Source organism: Lolium perenne, chromosome 1 (genome assembly GCF_019359855.2).
Source record: "Lolium perenne isolate Kyuss_39 chromosome 1, Kyuss_2.0, whole genome shotgun sequence".
Classification (NCBI taxonomy): domain Eukaryota; kingdom Viridiplantae; phylum Streptophyta; class Magnoliopsida; order Poales; family Poaceae; genus Lolium; species Lolium perenne.
In genome coordinates, this window is record NC_067244.2 from 198,268,544 (window position 1) to 198,282,472 (window position 13,929).

The window sequence follows — 13,929 nt, forward strand, 5'->3', positions numbered from 1 at the left end:
CCTATTTCCAATATGTCCTATCCTCCTCTCGCGCCCCTCCCATTCCCTCCTCTCCACCCCTTCTTCTCCCCGTCGCCGACGAGCGCTAGCCAACGCAGATGCGAAGTTGCGACTATCTCCTTTTTACTCAACGGGAGTTGCACAAGCTGCACCTATAGACCATCACCATAGAGACAAACAACATCAAGCCGAGGTAAGATGCCACCAGCCCGCACCCTTCTCCTGCCTTGTTTCTCTCACTGTCATTGAACTAAAACCATTGTTGTGCTCTGTTTTTTCCTCCTTCTAGGCGTTCAACAGGAGAGGCTAGGAACACCGCTGCAGCTAAGCTCACACCTAGGATCCATCTGACCTCACTGCATTTGTCCCTTTTGCAAGTGCGCAAACTTCCCTCTTCCTCTTGCCCTTTTTTTCTTTTTTCTTCTAATCCGTAGAACAATATTATTTTTGTGTGCAAATTCTTATTCTTCTCTCTCTACGTTGCCATGTCTTTGTGCGGACTATCTCCTACGCTTCCCCAGCGTCTGTCTATGCTTGCCTCTTTAAGGGTCTGAACCCATTACACATTGGACTTGCCCTCATTTTAGAGCATCTCTAACAGAGCCCGTAAATCCCGCCGGAACTGAACTTTTCCGGCGAATTTATGGGTTCGAGCCGAATTTGTTGCAGAACGGAGCCCGAAAAGATGGGCCGGTCCGTAAAATAAGTTCAGGGGCCCGAGAAACTCCCCGCACGCCCCGTATTAAAAGGGTTCACGGAGGGGAGTTCGGTTTGCGAACCATACTCCCCTCCGCCGTTCCTCTCCCTCCGCCGCCGCCAAGCACCATTTCAGGCGAGCAATCCAGCGAGCCCCAGGCAGCGATCCAGCACCCGCCGGTGCGCGATGGCGTCCCGTGGCGGCTCCGACAGCCGTGGCGCCGAATTGGGCGGCGGCGACTCGCCGCCGCGTCCGTGCGTGTTTCGCACCGACGCGGAGCGGCGCAAATGGAACCGGTCGAAGGGCGTGCGCAAGCGCAGCGCCCGCTGGTGGACGAACTTGGGGCTCACACCCCCAGGGAAGCTCGCCAGGTACGGCAACACCGGCGAGGGCTCCTCGTCCAGCCAGTCAAGCCGCGCCCCCGTCGTGGACAGCAGTGACGACGCGGACCTCGTCCCCGCGCGGTCGCCCACCATCTCCTCCAAGGACTACGCCCATGGCATCGATGAGGAGGAGGCCGTCCTCGCCCAGACCAAGGCCGTCAGCGAGGCGGAGGCTCGCGCGCGCTTCCTCCGAGAGGAGGCGGACGCCGTCCGCTAGGTCCGTGAATACGAGGCGGCCTGCCGGGAGGCCCGCGTCCGCCGCATCAAGCTTGAAATAGTCGAGCTTGACGCCGACGACGCGTGAAGATCGTCCACAACAGCGTCGGCGCCTTCTGCAGCCGACACGCTGCGCCACCACCGGCACCGCCGCGCGCGCAGATCACTATATTGGCCGCATTTTGCTTTAGCTAGGTAGCGCTCGCCGGTGTACCATGTAGGTTTAATTTGTCGAACAATGTAAGTTTTGATGCTCAATCGGAGCATCAATTTCATGCCGAACTATGATCATCGCCTAATTTACCCGCGCCATTTCGAATTCCGCTTTTCAGTTTCATTTTTACGGTTTCTGATCTGCGCCACTGCCAAAATTGAACGAACTTACCTTTTTTGGAAGACTGAAAACCACTTTTTCGGGTTGCACTTTTTCGGGCTCTACTAGAGATGCTCTTATACAAGGGGATAACACAAGCACATGTTAAGATGCATCGAGAGAGTGGAGAGGTGTCCATCTTGCCACCCAACAGTTCTGCATGCCCCACTCCTGCTTGCCGATGGGTTTGAACGTTTAGTCATGTTGAGCATGTTGCACGTCATAGTAGTTAATGCTCCTGCAGGGGTTCCACGGCACGCACACTAGGTGGTGAGCATGCAGTTCTAGGAGATGAATGTATTTTGCATGCCGGGGATAGCCCACCACGTGGCTCGAGCCTTGCCTCCCGGGCTTTGACTATGGTATCCGCACATGGGCCCAAGCCTCTGGAAGACGAGTGGTAGGCGGAGGCCCTGCAAGGCTTGCTAGGTGCAGATGTAGCTTAGTTGCTGATTCCTTGGCCGCGACCTTGCCGTGGCGTCTCTGTTCTTGTTCCCTGATGAGCCTCGCGGGAACCTCTTGCGTAGCTGGGGCGCGCCTCTATGACGAGCTACTCCATGGCTACTACCTGTATGCTAAGGTTACACCACTCAACCATTAGTGGTTGTTATACCTGTGGTGAACAAGATGACAATTTTTTATTTCTAAGATGGCAATTGCGCTCATCCAAATGAGATGACTGGTGGTGTGGGGACCTGCGAGTTTTGCGAATAAAGGCGGCAGTCCTAGGATTTTTCTCGCATCAAGATGGTGGTCAGCTTGAAACCTACCTTCTTTGATCTAGTTAGAGTGTTGATTTCCGGAAGGCTCTACCGGCGAACTCCAATGGACGACATGCCTAGAGATTGTTGGATGGGATGGTATTCGGTCGGGTGCAACCATGTTTTTCTGACTGTTTGGTTTCAGAGGGAGCAATGCGAAGCTCTGCAGTATGTTGCCATCATTGAACATGTCTTTTGTGTGGTGAGGTTAGTCGTAGAGAATGGCATGAATGCTGAGATCTACGAACTGGTAATGGTGGTTCAAGTCCCGGTGTTGTGTTTTGGCTTGGTGCTTCCTGATTTGGAGTAGCGGCATCAAAAAGTGGAGGCGACAACATAGGATAAATTTAGAGTCTAAACTTGCAGGGTGAAAATCCAAAACTTGACCTTAATTGGTCGTGCCTGGCAATGGTTTTATTGAAGGCATTGTTTTATGAGTGCGAACTTTTTCGTGGGTGAAAATCTATGATCTATGATTATGACGTTTGTGCATTGTTTTCTTTTTGGAGGCGTCGCTTTTGAAGAAGATAGATTTCTAGTGTTGTCGTGGTGGTGTTTGGTCCGCAACTACAATAAATAGATCGCCGTAGCAGGATTTTTCTTTTCTGTAATTTTTCTTTGCATGTGTGTATCCGTATTCCATTAGGGTACCACATTGTTGCAGAAGCTCGGTTTAATTTGTATCTTCGCGATATTAATATATTCCCTTTATAAAAAAAAGATGTCAATTACATTGTTATTGACTCAAGATATGATTTTTATATTATTATTATTAGCGTTCCCCCCTCTTGTTGGCATGTATAGCAGGATGACAATTCCTGATCTACATAAGATTTCTTAAACAATGCTTGCCATTTTAAAATAAATTTGATACTGTGCCATCAGGCTGAACCTAGGCCTACTTCTCATCTCCAACTTCTGGCTTTAGATGCCTTCTCTATTTTCCTACTGCCTACATTTATCTTGATCCTTGTATTTTTTTATCCAGTTTTATGGAAGTTATCAAATCATATTGTTTAATCATTGATTTTCAAACTTGACCGGTTCTGTGGATTGATCCTCAATCGCTCTCTGCAAGGAGTATTTTTTTTTTAGTTTCATTACCTGGATAGAGAGCTACACCTCCTAAAACTGTATAATTCAAAATGGTCTGCTCTTTGTGGCTCTGTGCCACCCTCTACCCCCTTTAATGTACTAGATGACCCGTTGCGCTATCGCGCAAGTCTGAATTGAATCCATGTCTCATAAGTACATGGTGATAATCAGCAAGAAATAAAAGATAAATGAATCGACAGTATACTGATCAGCAGCAGCCACATACTGTTCACAATATTTGTTGGCATTTCCAAATAAAAGAACATCACCATCGTCAGAAAATTTATTTTCCTTTAGTTGATTTTCAAGAGCTATTCCTATAAAGAATAGTACATGACATCGGCCATAACCAAGTCACAATATCATGATCTTGGGGAAAAGCTTTACCACTACACAATATTTGTATAATTGACAACATACCTATAAGAAATCAGAATGTTTAGCCATCTTTTGGATCGATGTATACACATTTTTCAAAAATCTGACCCCGCCACTGACATATGCGCCAACTATATTGCCAGTACCATGTATTAGTTACCTTACTCATTGAGGCTATGTGCATATATGCAACAAAGAACTATTGGTAGACAAGGGGAATTAGGAAAGCGAGCATCAGTTTCGAATCAAAATCAGAACCTATGAAATAAGCATAATTATTATAAATTATAGATGACCCTGTTATATAGCTACGGATTATAATCACTTCCAAAGCATAGTAGTAAGCGAAAGTGATAGGAAATGCTCTGGTTGCCTGTAAGTGCAAGGCAATTACAATGCTGCTATATTCTCTAAAAAAAACGGACTCATTTCATGTTTATATAATTTATCTCATAGCCGAACCGTTCCTTTTTCTAGTGGATAAATAATGTGGATGTCATGCAAACACAAAATCAAGATCCTGTAGGTGCCAACGTGATAGAGAATGGAAGTAACGAAGAGGATGAGCTAACCTTGCTAGCTGCTGGAGCGGGCGAGCCGCTGGCTCCGCATAAGGACAGTTTAGTTTCAGAGAAGTGGCTCAAAGACCAACAATGTAAATGAGTTCATTGCTCCAGGAACCATACAAAAGCAGTAAGCTCGAGCAGCTGCCCATGGCACAAACGACTGGACACCGAGTTTAGTTTCAGACAACAGGTTTCAGACAACAGGCAGTAATATTAGTAGGTAGCAACTAAAGTTCAGTTTTAGGAAATAGCAACCAATAAGATCAGCAAAGGTAGCTAGAGCTAACCCATGAACTCGGCACGCACTACTGCAGGGCTCCTCCCCTGTTTGCACAGAGGGTGTACTTGCAAAGCGTGCCTTACATGCTTATACAAAATAAGCTTTACACTGGGGTGACCTTTACACTGGGGTGACAGTGCAAAGGTGACCCATTGACCGCATATACTACTGCAGGGCTCCTCCCCTGTTTGCACAGAGGGTGTACCTGCAAAGCGTGCTTCATAAACAGCGTGGGCTTATACAAAAGAAGCTTTGCACTGGCATTTACATAGACAGTGCAAAGGTGACATCGACTTGCACCAAGACGATGAGGCTGCCTCGGTAACCCGACGATCTAGCAAGGAAGGCTCACTGACCAACAGCAGAGGGCGAGCCACGGAATGTTACTAAGATACTAACAAGCTCTTCAGATGGTCCATGTGAGGCATGCTCGCAGAAGGCACCATAGCTGAAGATAAGGCAGCGCGGACGGAGACCTGAATGTAAGAAGCCGTTATAATCTGTTAACCTAGAAGAGAAGTAACCGAAGTTAGATTACAAATATAATTCCGAGAGAGGAAGGAACAAGTCAAAACCGAACACTCTTAAAATAGCGGAACAGGAAATCTTAAAAGTGGGCACGAAAAACAATCATAGCTGAAATCAGTGGCAAGAAGAAAACTTGTCAGGTAAGGAAGAGTCCTTCCTCTGGTTTCCAACCCTGTCCTATTTGATCTAGATAAGGAGTTTCCTGGTTGTTCTGGGCTATGCGAACTCAAAATATCTAATGGCGCAAAAAACAAGAGAGTCAAACCTTATATACATACGCCACCCACAAACACATCGTCCAAGTGTCTACGGCTTCGCTTTCTTGGACAAGGTACCTGACTTCGCAGAATTGGCGTTCCTAAGACAGAAGAAAGAATGTCATGTACCTGTGACTGGCTTTAGATAAAGTAGCACCATGTATTTAGGCTAAACCAAAGAAGGCGTAAAGAATATATTCATGGATTATTTGTCCAGCAGGGGGTGGTACATACATCCTAGAGCATAAAGCGGAAGTCGAAAACATAAAAATATCAAATCAAACATAATAATACCTAAACCTACATGCAATAGGCGACGAAAGAATACCTCTTAGATTTTGGGTTTGGAGGCGGTCCGTTTTTCTCTACATCAGTGGTTATACCATCATCTTCCACAGGCTGAACCAACGTCTGAAAAATGTGCCAAGGAATGCAAGGTAAAGAAAGGATATCCAGGAAACGCTATCACAGGCAAAGATTAAAAGCACGTAGACTAACCGCTGGCTCTTCTTCAGCTGCGGCGGCACAAGCATCAGCCAACTGTGTGTTCCGTTTCGGAGGGCTTGAAAACAAAGAACGCTTCGTGCCACGCTTAGGGGCAGACGAACTGATGTGGGAAACAATAAATTAGGCAATGACATGGAAACAAAACAAACAAGATGTGCACACATCGAGAACAGGTAAAACAAGAATACCCTTTAGCTGGAGTCCCAGGGCTAGCAATAGGAGAAGGGGGTGTTGCATTCCCACTGCTATGCGATCCACCAAACGTAGCAGCCCTGTGCTGCACATGTGATAGAGTTGGACCTAAGGGCAAGAGCCTGGAACCTGAACCACCAGTGGACGATGAAGCCCCAGCAGACCTCGAGGAAGCAGCAAAAGCCAGAGGAGGTAACTCGGGTTTGTAGGTCTCCTCAATCCTGCATACTTGGAAATTCAGGTTCTCGCTATTGCCTGAGTTCCATTTCTTCGAAATGGAAACTAAAAGCTTGTACTTGTGGCCAACGAGACGCTCAATCTCAGCCGGAATAGCTGTGTCGTGTCTAGCAACATTGGCCAACTCATCAACCGTGTAATAGCCTGGATATCTTTGCCGCATCAAGTTCATGAGTTGCCTGCCCACGGCCCCTGCCGCAACCTTTTCGAACATCACAAATTCAGATTCACCTGTGGCATCAGTCGCAAAGAAGGAGATGCAATACCTGAAAGCAAGGAGCAAACCACGATTAGGCAACATGTACCAGGGAATTAAAACAGGCAAGTGGCGAGGCACTAACGTCAGAAGAATCGCAGTCTTTGCCCGAACACCGAAATCGGCACCCATCGTGCTTAGAGGACTTGCGGCACACGGAGCACGAAGCGAACTCTAACTCGGGGAACATAATGTTCATGGCTAGGATCAATTCATTTAGATTGATTCTTCCATATTCCTGTTGACCCACCAGTGAGCTCCTTAATTTAAGTTTGCCTGAATCTAATTAATCTAAATAGGCAAGCAACTCTTTCTACAGAAGCTCCATACTCCCTTTTAGTACCTACATTTGTACTGACAACCAGCAATGGTACGTCATCTTACAGATCTCATTTACCATATAAAACCCATGAATCAAATATACCACATCTTACTCCTATTAGAAAGGTCTTCACTAACAGAAGGAAAGGAACACTAAAAGATGGACAACAAGCAAAGTGCACATCTGAAAAATAAAACCACAGTATCAACATTTCCTACGCACTCTTTCAGAAAACCAGAAGCATCTCAAACAGCAATTTAGAAAGGAAAACTGTATGCTAAAATAGAATCCCATAAATCCAGAGTTTTAATGGAATTATACAACAACAAAAAATACATTCTATTGCTAAGCATTTTATTGACCTTGTCAATAAAAAATTGCGCGCAAGCTAGAAATCATACTGGCAAGGAGATCCAACAATTCTATAGCCTAAACAGTGATATGTATGCCCAGACCATTAACAGAGATGGAACAACAGAATAGGTAGCCTTTTAAATAGTAGAATCTCTATTTGTTGGTGGGCACAGTTATAGGAGAAGATACAAATCTAATAGAAAAAGAAATGAAGCAGAAAAGATTCATCTGAATGGGGTACAAGTGAAATATGTTACTTGCTAGTAAAATTATAGCTTGACTAATTAAGCATGCAGAGAAAAATCACGAGAAGATGAGGGGCAACAACATAGGCTGGGATCAGTGTTTATTCATAGCAAGCAGGCGAATTGCCACAATTGAAAGAATTCATGGTCCTACTCTCCATCTCATACCATCGCAAACATAAGTTAAGTTATGAACAGTTCCCACAACCTGAAAAAATTAGTTTCAGATTTTACAAACAAAAATGGTAAGCAGGACGTGAAACATGCTTAGAATAAAAAGGTTCAGTTGTGCCGAAGAAGAAAAAAAACTTACAAGCATGCTCCTTTGTAGCAGCCTGCTGAAGAAAAGTCCATAAGAGAATTAGGGAAGCTAACACCAAATGGCACATAAAACTCCACCAAGTCAAGCAAGCATATAAGTAACTTTGGCAGCTACGGTCGTATGCACAAAACATTGGTCCTTCTCTGCTCTAATTGTTGCACACAGACTCATCTCAAATCGTAAGCAACATATGCTTCAAATTAAATACTTTCGGCATAATCCAGAAGTGCCTATCCATGTTCTAACATGTGAACGTGCATATCAGTTGCTGAATAAACAAAGTAATAAACAATCTACATGGGACGAACGGTGGTACTAACCTTTTAGCCCCACACCCTCGTGCTGCCGGCCGCAGTCGTCGCGCCTCGCATGGCCAGTTGATGAGCTGTACTACACAAAACAAAACTTCACACAATAAGAAAGTACTACAGCAGGAATGCCAGATAGTAATTAATTTGCAGCAAAATTCATCAATTGCTCTCCCTAACCTCTTAATGCTGATGCAGCATTGTTTGCCCATATCGTTCTCCACCTCCGTTCCTCCAAGCTGCACCACTCAAGCCAAACGACCACCTCTGTACCCCAAAGACCAATCCCGGTTCAAACCACTGCAAATAGGGTATAGTGTGACATATCAAAATGGGAGGACAAATTCCAGATGATGGGGCACAGCAAAAGAAGAGCACACCAGAAATTTTGCTCATGGATCTAAAACAAAGTGAATCAGAGAGAGAAAGGAGGAGGATAATCATGTTCACCGAGCCTTTCTCTCATAGGAGAAGGTTCACTCTGCCTGGGAGCGTTTAGCACTGCGTTAGCGTCCAGGTCCGTGCACCACCAGAGGCGCCCTCCCTGGAAGCCGACCGGCGGCGTGATCCCTCCATGGAAGCCGACCGGCAAGAGCGCGCCCTTCCCCGAGCGCGCCTCTGGCCACCCGGGCTCGGCCGCCGAGCTCGCCCGCAGCTCGAGGAAAACCTCACCACTCGCAGCGCACGAGCCGTCGTGCTCGCACCACACCACAGATCGGAGAGGGGGGATGGTGGTGAGGGACGGTGGGAGAGAGAAGAGGGCACGGCGACGGCTCGGTGGAGGGCGCCGGCGACGGCTGAAGAGGGAGGAGCACGGAGACAGGGGTGTGGATGCGGGGCAGATATTTTTCACCCATCGGGGTGAAACCTAGATTTCCCCATCTCGCTTGACTGAGGTACCAACCAGTTTTTCCACCGACGCCTGATTGCCTGACCCCACCAACATCCAGGCCCATGTGTCATCGGGGTTTGTATGTAGCTCGGACGTGAACAAGGAATGAGACAAATCCAACGGCATCAGTTAACCATGGAGGTGAATTCTGATACTGTTGTTTTCATCTAACGGCCAACGAGGAGTTGCCCCTGGGAGTGCCTCGGTTGGCCGGGTAGGCTAGCGCCTTTTAGAGATAGAATTTTCTGCAGATTGGGACTCTACAGAAAGATGCATATCCAGCATTTGATGAGCTAACTTCAAAGATCACTAGATCAGTACATTGAATCTTGAGCGAGTTAGGAAAATTAAGAGCTGTCTCATGGCAATTTCTGGATATGTGCAGAAGGTAGGCAATTGAATTTATTCAAGAATTCAGTCTATATCACGTAAATCTTCTCTCCGCGTTCTGCGCTGCTGTGTCATACTATCATGGGTTGGTGCTGTCAGACATAATATGTTATTTCATTCTGTTGGCTATTTTTGATATCACTATTTGTTTGATTTCCATAACTATGTGAAAGAATTTCACCAAACCTTCACCCTCACCGTGAACATACACACATCTGACTACTTCATACCTCTGTATCTATTCTTTGTCTCTCTATGTTTTTTGCGGGGGTCTTTATAATTTTCTGCCAAAAGCCTATTCACAGGAACCTTCTCAACTCATTTTCCTTCTTGATAAAATATACTTTCTGACATGTGAGTGTTGGCCCAGCCCCAATATGCCGCCGTGTACTTCCGGCGAGCAACGGCGAAGAAACGAACTGACGAGACGACGTACGTACTAGCAAATCCTTGACCTGCACACACGTAGAAGACAAAGAGCTAGCCAAACGATTAGAGCGATTGCTAGCAGCAGAACTTCACGTATATCGCCAAAGGCTCGTCTCGAGCCTTGTTGATTTTATTCCTTCACGATGTGGTGGTTTTACAAGTGCTGGTTACACGTATACTTATACACGGCTAACCTGACTCCTACTCGGTGGTGTACTCAGCGTCCAACACGGTACAAACCCAACACGACGCCGACCCGGTTCTTAATCCGGTTTAGACTCTCCTAGACGTATACGGAAACTACGACGCACACGACGTCTTGCCGACGTCGAGAGTGATTAGTTCTAACAATCACCCCCCTAAGCACGATGTGCTCGTCTTCACAGCTTGGACGCCGATCCTTCGTCGCATCTCCAAGAACTTCAGTCGACCTAAAGACTTGGTCAGAATATCTGCAAGCTGATCATCGGTGCGAACATAGTTGACTTCAATCTTGTTCTCCTCTACACACCCCCGTATGTAGTGATACCTCGTATCAATGTGCTTACTCATGTCATGGTGCACCGGATTCTTGCACAAAGAGATTGTAAACTTGTTGTCAACATTGAGCACCACCCTTTCCGCTTCCTCCTCCTTGAGGTCACCGAGTAGCCTCCCTAGCCACACACCTTGACATGCCGCGGTCGCAGCTGCTATATACTCAGCTTCACAGGAAGATAATGCAACTACCTTTTGCTTCTGCGATAGCCAACTTACGATGCTATTTCCAAGGAAATATGCCACGCCCGAGGTACTCTTACGGTCGTCAACATCGCCTGCCATGTCGCTGTCACTATAGCCAAGTATCTTCACCTTCCCCTTCTCTTTCAAATAGACAATACCGTAGTCAGTTGTCCCTTTGATGTACCTGAGTATATGTTTTACCGCTGCCCAATGTTCCGTTGTGGGTGCTTCCATGTAGCGACTCACAATGCCAACGGAATAGGCCAAGTCCGGTCTTGTGTTCACGAGATACCTCAAACTTCCGACCACACTCCTATACTCCGTTGCATCAACCGCGGGTGCTTCGCTCTTCTTGCTTAGTTTAACCCGAGGTTCCATTGGAACTTGAGTTGGATTGCAATCTTCCATGCCACAATTCTCGAGTATCTTCTTCGCATATGCCTCCTGGCATAGTGTAATCTCACCCAGCTTTTGTTGCACCTCGATCCCAAGATAGTAGGTCAACAAGCCTAGATCACTCATCTTGAATAACTCCTTCATCTGTAGCTTGAACTTAGCAATCTCCTCCTCATCCGCTCCGGTTATCAATAGGTTGTCGACATAGATGCCAACTAGTAGACGATCCCTTCCTTGTCCTCGCTTATACATAGCATGCTCCAGTGGGCTCTTCTCGAATCCGAGAGAGATCAATGTACGATCAAGCTTGATGTTCCACGCCCGAGGGGCCTGCCCCGTACAACGCCTTGTGTAGCTTCAATACCTTGTGTTCCTCTCCACGCTTGACGAATCCCGGTGGTTGCCTCACATAGACTTCTTCTTCCAACTCCCCATTCAAAAATGCGGATTTCACATTCATGTGATGCAATTTCCAAGATTCTTGAGCTACGAGAGTGATAATTAATCTCACCGATTCCATCCTTGCAACGGGAGCGAACACTTCTTCGAAATCCACACCTTGCTCTTGCACGTAGCTCTTGGCCACTAGCCTTGCTTTGTGTTTCACCAAATTCCCTTCGGCATCCTTCTTGATTTTGTACACCCACTTGAGCCCTATGGCTTTTTGGCCGTTGGGTAGATCGACAAGCTTCCATGTATTGTTGTCATGGATCGACACCAACTCCTCATCCATAGCACGACGCCAACACTCCTCCGTGTTTGCGTCCTCGAACTTCGTCGGCTCCTCGGTGAATAAACACCGACCTTGTCCTCTCCCTCGCGCACGCGTTGTGCCAAAGGTCTCCGGCGGATAGAATTCCAGTACACTTCGGAATTTTTCCGGAGTCGGCGGACGTCTCCTTTCTTCCGATGCACTTGGAGGAGACGTTGGAGCTGACGATGCCGTTCCGGCTGCAGCAGTAGGCGTTGATACGTCCGCGGACACTCCTGGATTGGTTCCTGGCAAAGAACCACTGTCCACGTCCACGTCCGTTCCTGGCAAAGAACCACTGTCCACGTCCGTTTCTGGATTAGCTGTTGCTGGTGATCGTGCAGCTGAGCCACCAGCGCCAGCTCCTCCTGGCTCACGTCCAGGGCCGGTCGGCCTTGCACCAGCCCGACCTGGGCTTCCTGATTGAGACCCGCCCCGCATCGCTGCCTCCTCGCTGGCTTGGCCGCGCGCCCCGCTAGGAGAGCGCATGTCGCTCGCCTCGCCTCCAGGTGCGGCACGTCCGCTGCTGCTCGCCCCTGGACTCCCGTATGGAGAGCTTCCTGGCGGCTCGATCGAGCGAGCGCTCGACTCGCTGCCGTTCCGCGCGCTGTTCCGATAGCTAGCACCATCAGACGTAGCGCTGCTGCTTGCGCCCGGACCTCCATCTTCTGGACCAGAACTAGCGCCTGAATCCGTAACGTCCCGCGACGCTGCTTCTTGATCATCTACATGTGAATCACTGTAAACCACAGTAAATATCTCGTCTGAGATCAACTGTACCGGTTCCGCGGAGCCCCAATTCCATGATTTCTCCTCCTCGAAGACGACGTCGCGTGTCACCACCAACTGTTTATTCACTGGATTGTACGCGCGATACGCCTTCGAACCGGCTTCATAGCCGATCATGACCATTGGAGTACTTCGATCCGCCAACTTGCTAGTATGCCCGGATACCGTTTTCACATGCGCCACGTACCCGAAAGTGCGAAGATGATCAACCGAGGGCTTGCGTCCGTACCATGCTTCGTACGGTGTCATACCAACCACGCTCTTAGTTGGTGCCCTGTTCAGTAGATAGACGGCCGTCGTGACCGTCTCGCCCCAAAACCTGCCCGGCACGCCTTTGCTTTTCATCATGCTACGTGCCATGGCCACCACGGTTTGGTTCCTTCTCTCCACAACACCGTTTTGCTGCGGTGAATATGGCGCGGTAAGGTACCGCTGGATCCCATGTGCTTCGCAAAACGCCTTGAATTCATTGGATTTGAACTCCCCACCCCGATCGGTACGGAGGGCCTTCAACTTTGCCTCGGACTCCACCTCGGCCGCCATCTTCACAATCCTGAACGCTTGCAAAGCTTGATCCTTACTCTTCAGCAACACAACCCACATGTATCTACTGAAGTTGTCGACGATGAGCAAAAAGTACTTGTTCCCGGCGGGGGTCGCCGGCGTGATTGGTCCGCATAGGTCTCCATGCACCAACTCAAGAACCTTACTTGCTCGATATTGTCCCTCCCTTGGAAACGGGGCTCGCCTTTGCTTCCCAATGAGACAACCGTCGCACACCTGCTCAACATGATCAACACACGGTAAGCCACGTACCATCTCCTTCTGTCCAAGTTGCCGTAGAGCCTGGAAATTAAGATGCCCGTAGCGCGCGTGCCACCTCCATGCCGAGTCTTCCATGCTTGACATCAAGCATACCGGATCCACCCGATCCAGGTTGAGGATGTAGAGTCGATTCCTCGCCCTCTCCACCTTCATGATGAGTTGCCTTTGACGATCATACCCCCATAAGAACTCGTCCTCGATCACGATCTTGCATCCACGCTCCGCGAGCTGACCAAGACTGATGATATTGCTCTTCAACTTGGGGATATAGTACACATCCGTGAGTACCTTGTGACCGCCGTTCTTCAACTCAAATAGGACAGTACCTCGCCCTGCTATCCCAACGGTCGATCCATCGCCGAACCGAACCGTTCCTCCCACCGAGAGGTCTAGCTCAGAGAATTGAGCCTTGTCGCCGGTCATGTGGTTGCTTGCGCCTGTGTCGAGGTACCAGACA

The 13,929-nt window shown here is 48.0% G+C and overlaps 2 protein-coding genes and 1 long non-coding RNA gene across 5 annotated transcripts; all 3 read right to left on the bottom strand.

The window, feature by feature from the left end:
• Positions 1-4,599: 4,599 nt before the first annotated feature.
• Positions 4,600-6,771, bottom strand: LOC127336157 (uncharacterized). Its single transcript, XM_071824070.1, has 5 exons — positions 6,230-6,771; positions 6,033-6,141; positions 5,863-5,945; positions 5,543-5,635; positions 4,600-5,257 (listed from the first exon to the last, which is right to left on the bottom strand). The coding sequence occupies exons 1-4, from the start codon at positions 6,769-6,771 to the stop codon at positions 5,584-5,586; spliced, it is 786 nt and encodes a 261-aa protein (XP_071680171.1). The 3' UTR covers positions 4,600-5,257; positions 5,543-5,583.
• A 41-nt stretch (positions 6,772-6,812) lies between these two features.
• On the bottom strand, positions 6,813-9,122 carry LOC127318443 (uncharacterized). 3 transcript variants are annotated; one of them, XR_007861880.2, is made up of 3 exons: positions 8,728-9,122; positions 8,458-8,577; positions 6,813-8,354 (listed from the first exon to the last, which is right to left on the bottom strand). It is a non-coding gene; the product is annotated as an uncharacterized lncRNA (long non-coding RNA). The 3 variants fall into 3 exon arrangements; XR_007861876.2 differs by having other exon boundaries at positions 6,813-8,359; XR_007861881.2 differs by having other exon boundaries at positions 6,813-8,374.
• Positions 9,123-10,339: 1,217 nt separating this feature from the next.
• On the bottom strand, positions 10,340-11,359 carry LOC127336166 (uncharacterized mitochondrial protein AtMg00810-like). Its single transcript, XM_051362953.1, has one exon. The coding sequence runs from the start codon at positions 11,357-11,359 to the stop codon at positions 10,340-10,342; it is 1,020 nt and encodes a 339-aa protein (XP_051218913.1).
• Between the last annotated feature and the right edge of the window lie 2,570 nt (positions 11,360-13,929).

Coding starts and splice junctions, on each gene's coding strand:
- LOC127336166 (XM_051362953.1), bottom strand. CDS start 11,359: ATGTATAAGCGAGGACAAGGAAGGGATCGTCTACTAGTTGGCATCTAT.
- LOC127336157 (XM_071824070.1), bottom strand. CDS start 6,771: ATGTTGCCTAATCGTGGTTTGCTCCTTGCTTTCAGGTATTGCATCTCC. Junction 6,142..6,229: donor CCTGGGACTCCAGCTAAAGG/GTATTCTTGTTT, acceptor TTCCCACATCAG/TTCGTCTGCCCCTAAGCGTG. Junction 5,636..5,862: donor CCAAACCCAAAATCTAAGAG/GTATTCTTTCGT, acceptor CTTCTGTCTTAG/GAACGCCAATTCTGCGAAGT.